At 34.2% G+C, this 6,000-nt stretch overlaps 1 protein-coding gene across 1 annotated transcript; it reads left to right on the forward strand.

Moving 5' to 3' along the window:
• Nucleotides 1-608: 608 nt before the first annotated feature.
• Nucleotides 609-5,047, forward strand: LOC129002104 (uncharacterized protein DDB_G0272720-like). Its single transcript, XM_054429662.1, has 3 exons — nt 609-623; nt 4,176-4,247; nt 4,796-5,047. The coding sequence occupies exons 1-3, from the start codon at nt 612-614 to the stop codon at nt 4,967-4,969; spliced, it is 258 nt and encodes an 85-aa protein (XP_054285637.1). The 5' UTR covers nt 609-611; the 3' UTR covers nt 4,970-5,047.
• Nucleotides 5,048-6,000: the final 953 nt, after the last annotated feature.

Consider the following 6,000-nt stretch of genomic DNA (forward strand, 5'->3'; position numbering starts at 1 on the left):
TCATGAATTATTAAACAGCAAAGCGCCCTAAACATGAACCAGACAAAACTAACTTTCTTCAGCTAAACCACCAAGACGATAAATCTGTACTTGCGATTATCAATAGCTCTTGTAATCTAAAAATTTGTGCCAAGAAAATAGATGAATCTCAGGACCATCTCACCAGAGGGTGCTAGTGTATTAGGTTAAATAATCAATAGATTGATATATCAATAGACACAGAATATTGTCATTAGACCATCTCAACAAATTGTGTATTTTTTTATGTTTACATTACATGGGAAGTCTAATGGCTCAAGCAAGCAAGTCTTAACACCAGTAAATAAGATTTTTGTGGAAATAACATTTTTTTTTAATTTTTGCAGGATGATTTTTTTTCATAAAACCACACTTTTGTTCATTGAATGCATAGACCCTTGTTACTCACTGTATATGTTCTGTTCCCGGATATAGACGTCAGTCTAGACAGGTAAGGTTACAATCATGTTAGACTTGTTGGCGATGTCAGTGTGAGGGATGACCCGTGGTGAGCGGCGCCCTTGGTGACGTCTACGATGTATAAAAGTACCGTCCACGGCCCGGGGCGGTCAGTCAACTGTCATCTTCCAGACATGCAGTCGTGGGTGAGTCCAACAATATCAGTCTTAGATCAGATTTTTTCAAACTTTTTTTATAATATGGGTTTTTTTACTTTAGTAAAACCTGTTGTTAACATTATAAGAATAGGTTCCAACAATGGGTGGTGCACTATTATGTCTAGAATTATAAGGACTAGGCCTATAACATACTTATTTTAATCAAAACAGGTTTTTTTTTAATAGGATTTTCTCTTATTTTAAGGGATTTTGTGGGATAATAACATAACTTACTATACCTTTTGAAAAGTAATTTTTACAGCCATACTAGTGATACCTTTTTTTTTAATTTAAAGGGCCATAACATACTAAGCTTTTATCAAAAGTTCGGGTCTTTCCGAGAAAATTCAAATTTTCTATTAATTTATGGGTTTTTATGAAAAATCTCCATTAAAAATCAAGATTAAAATAAATAAAACAAAAAAGAATAGAGATATCATGGATTAGTACCTACATACAAAATTTGATCAAAATCGGACAACAGGCGTAGTCTGTAGCTCTGTACACATCCACACATACAGACACATGTATGTGTACACAGACGTCACTTCAAAAATCACTTTTTTGTGACCACTTCCAAAACGGATATATCCACTCAAAACTCAAAATTCAAAAATTGTCAACGAAAACAATGCTTTAAACTAAAACCGATTCGGAAGGCCGATCGGATTCGTTTAAGTATATAAATCATTTAATGTTATGAGAATATTAATGCTACGACATTTAGAACATTTTCTAATTTGTATTTCTCACTAAGTATGTTTGATTTATTCTCTGATGAAAGATATTTTGTTTTTGACTGACAACAATATTAATAGAACCATACCACGGTGCTGGTACAATCTCAACATTTTCGATTGACATCCCTGAATTACGTCTATGTTGGAGATCAGAGTTATTCCCTGAAGCTGAATATGCTTTATTAAAATTTGTACAAAAGCTTATTGTTTTCAACAAATAATTTTTAATTGCGACCAATAAGCAAATTAAATTGGTTTAATTTTAAATAAAGATGACATGAGCATTTTGTTAAGTAAATTAATACATATAGATATGTCTAACTTATATATTGGATTAGTGGTATATGTACGACTTAGGATCTTTCTAAGTTTTTAACTAATTATTATTTATGTAGTTGGGCAGAATTTAATGAGGTCTTTTAAAACAAAGTACAGTCATTGCTTTTGAACAGTGCAAGTTTACTTCTCATTCTGTTACAACAATTGGAAGCTAAGTTTTACTGTATTATAGTGTTATGTTGGTGATGTGTGAGTTCAATAATGGTTACTATATGTTGTCTTCTATTAAACGTATCTATCAATGTTATTACCTACATTACTATTTGGATACAATACAAAACCACAATCCATTGTTTAGTTACAGAATGATGAATTTGGTTTAAATGGCTTTAACAATTGGAAAAACACCAAGAGCTAAAAGGTAACAAATTAAATACCCTCTATTTAAACTGGACGTAGCTCACATTAATGTCTTAGGCCGAGCAAAGAGAATAATACTTCTAACAGCCTACCAAAGTTGGATGCGGTCAGTACTATGGTGTTATATTTAATCTAAATCATGTAGCCAAACAGCTGTTTATATTATTCAGGTCAGAATCCATCTGTAGAATTATGGAATGCGATTTTGAAATTGTTGTTAAATTCGACATATTATACATGGTTTAATTAATTTAGATGTCGAAGCGATACATTTTTTCAATATAAAATATTATTGTTTAGCTCTTCTAGAGTAAAATTAGTGTCAATACATGATCATGATAATCTCTTGAATTGTGTACAATTGGCAGTGTCTCCCCCCCCCCCAAATTGGAGCAATATTTTGCAAGTAAAACAAACAAAAAATAAACATGCAAATCATAGAAATGTAAACACATTATCCATTCTCAAACACATTGAGAATGCTAGATAGTACAGTATATAAAAGGAGAATGTATCCAGTAACCCATAATTCAAATATGTGAATGCACAATACAGTTTGAGTTAAAATAACTACTTGTATGTAACTAATTTTTCAAAACTACTTTGATTATAACTTATGTCTCATCTTAACTTGATATAAGACCCAGAAAGGGGTAACACTTTTTATATTTACCTACATTATTTCAAAACTGTAATGTTTGTATCAGGACAGTAACATACGCAATCAACGCTCCGGAGTTTTATTTCTGTTTCTTGACCAATCATCAGGGTTGCTTAGTATTTAAGCCGAGCTAAATACTACCCAGTGGGTTTCACAATGCATACCTGTAAAAACACGATTGAAACCCCTCATATTTTTTTTTTAATACTGTTTGATTGTCTAATATAACATAATGAACTGAACGGTAGAGCAAGTTTAGATCTACAGATAGGCGTATTCTTGCCGTGAGGCTTGTGCGTCGACTCAAGCCTATGTATGCAGCCCAGGTACTTAAGGTTACCCGGTTATTGTTAAACAAATTGCCTGATTGTCAGCAAGGCATCTCTTTCAATCCACAAGGCCACCTTGAGCCTATTAGGTTAACACTAATTAGTGTAATATTCTGTTGAACATACAAAAGGAATGAACAGTTGTCATATTCATGGATAAATGTTACACATTGTTTCATTTGTATTGCTGATGTTAATAAATCAGCATAATACTACGAATACTCATTTATATGAATAGTTTTTTAATCTAGGGTTTTCCTACATTTCAAGTAACCTTACTGGTAGCCTACACTGGAGATAAATATAACTAATGTATAAATGGGTGTTGGGTTTACGTTTCTTCTGCTGCTGTAATATTAGATACTAAATCATTATTTGTTTGGACTCAACTCAAGATGCTAAGTTTGACAATAAATTGACGTGAGTTCGTCACGGCGACGGCGTCTACGAGGCGGCACAAGGGCGTGAGAATGGCGGGAAATGCGGCAATCTTGGCGGCAATCTGGGTCCTGACAAGCACCGTGAAGCTGACCACCGTCACGCAGCAACTAGTCGATTGTAGTGGCTTTTTGGCATAGAAGAAATCAGCTGTTTATTCATTGTTGCATCACGGCGATTAAAGTAGTTTATGTGGCTTGGCAAATTCAAATCAGCTGTTGCTTCAGTCTTGGAAGATTTCAGCTGGCTCTGTTGTTTATTTATCTTTTGGTGAAATTGGTCGGATTCAGTTACAGATTTGGATAAAGTGTTAAAACTAGCATTACAGTTTGGTCCAAAGGTTGCTTCAGTGAAGAGGATTTATCTTTTTTTTTCTTAATTGAGGATTCCATTTTTAAATGGATACACATTATTTAACAACTGTTTAGACAAGCTGAGAACGCGTGAGTTAGATTGCTGATACCATTTGTTATTTATATTATCCATCCTACGGAAGAAGTGACGGTGCTTACACAATATTTTTCTATACTGTATGACCTAATTAAAATAAGATATATTCTCATAAATTCTCATCTAGATACTTAACTACCTTTAACTATTGACTAACGATTCTATGAAAGCATGCTTTTTCAGTCTGCAGTATTGTTAGCTGTAATATATTTCTTTGTTCTAGATAATACTCGGCCTAATTGTGGCATCCGCGTCGGCCTCAGTGGTACCTTGGACGGGCTGGGAGGACTACGGGGTAACTATTCATTTGTTGTAACAACTCTAAAATTTATCGGGTTAGGGGTTAAGGCTATTGATTTATAAAATAAAGCCTCGTTCACATTGAATCCAAAGAATTTTATATTTATAGTTTTACAAATCATTATCATACATTTACTTTTTCTGACAAGATTATATTTTAAAGTTCGTGTGAGGGGTTAAAAACTTTGGTGATTTATAATTGAGGATACTAAGTGTGGATGCTTACCAATAACCTAAGAACTAGAAAGCATCTGGCTCTCTGACAAATTCATTCATTCATTCATTCATCTTAATTTTACACAAATTAAATTTTTTAAGTGGCACAATATCAGTAAATTAATTGAGTTAAAAATTTATTACATTTTTGACATAACGAATCTGGCTTAGTTAACTTTCATGATGGTGATTTTATTGTATGGTTTGCTAAGGGAACATCAAGTCTTAGTCACAAGGCTTTATTCTACATTATACGTTACAACTTAATAATCACCAAATCGTATCAAGAAGAGAGTAAACGATTCTGAAATAAATATCTGATTCCAGCACCATCACCACCACCACCACCCTGTAGCTACGTCGTACGCTAGTGTGTGGAAGGTGGACCACAGTGTCCCTGTGTGGGTGAAACCTGCGTGGCCTGCGTGGAACCCTTGGTGGGACCCTCACCACGACCACCACCACCACGACCACCACGACCACCACCACGGCTGGCACTGACCTACCACGACCACCATCCATCCGACCAAAGACATCCGCCACTCTACCCACTCAACTTGCTTATTTATTATATATTATTCGTTCCTAATAGATTTTTTTATTCTACACACCTCCACTTTCTGTTTTTGAGTCAAATATTTGAGTTTTATTGTTATCAAAGATATATTCCAGCCCAAGGTTTGATCATATTAAACCCAATTCGGGATCCCCAACGGGTATGGTTTTTGGAAAATATCAACTTTTCTTATTGGCATGCAGAAAATGCAGGGAAAGTTAACTAAGCACGAAGGAGATAACGTATTAGTTTTCTCTGTCATAACCCAAGGCCAGAAAATAACAAAATGTTGCCTTCTCAAATGCTTGAAATATGTACAAATCGACTTAACAATTACCTTTAACAGCCCAAGGATGTTATAACGAAGAGACAACAAATGATGTAAATCAACGCTGACGATTTACAGTCACCTTAAGTAAAACAATTAATTATTAACAAGAGTTCTATATTGAGCTAAAAAGTATTTTGTCTTCCATGCAGTACATAAAACGATAAGGAAGGATCGGCAAAAGAAACCTTTTTTGTTGTAAAATACCTGTATGAAAATAATCTTTATATGGGATGCTGAAAAAACTAGGAGAGCTAGCTACTGTTTATTAACAAGATACCTATATCGAGCTGAAAGTGTATTTTGTGTTGAATGTAGTACATTAAACGATAAGGAAAGATCGGCAAAATAAAACCTTTGTATGAAAACACCTGTATGAACACCTGTATGACAATAATCTTTATAGGGGATGTTGAGGAAACAGGGAGAGCTAGATACTATATCACCACGCCTAGCCAATTGTAACAAATAATGTTATGCAATACCAAACGTGATTCTGTAGTACATTCATGGTAAATAGTGTCAAGTGAAGAACCTGAGAGCAAGCACAGTGTTCAAATTATTATTCATTGTTTTAGTGCTAAAAATAGTTATTTGTGTAACTAGTGGTGAAAGTGGCACTTTGCTGCACACGAGAGCAATGTTTAC

This window comes from Macrosteles quadrilineatus, unplaced genomic scaffold (genome assembly GCF_028750875.1).
Source record: "Macrosteles quadrilineatus isolate MER2022 unplaced genomic scaffold, UCM_ALF_1.0 Scaffold_9__3_contigs__length_116548681, whole genome shotgun sequence".
Taxonomy (NCBI): Eukaryota; Metazoa; Arthropoda; class Insecta; order Hemiptera; family Cicadellidae; genus Macrosteles; species Macrosteles quadrilineatus.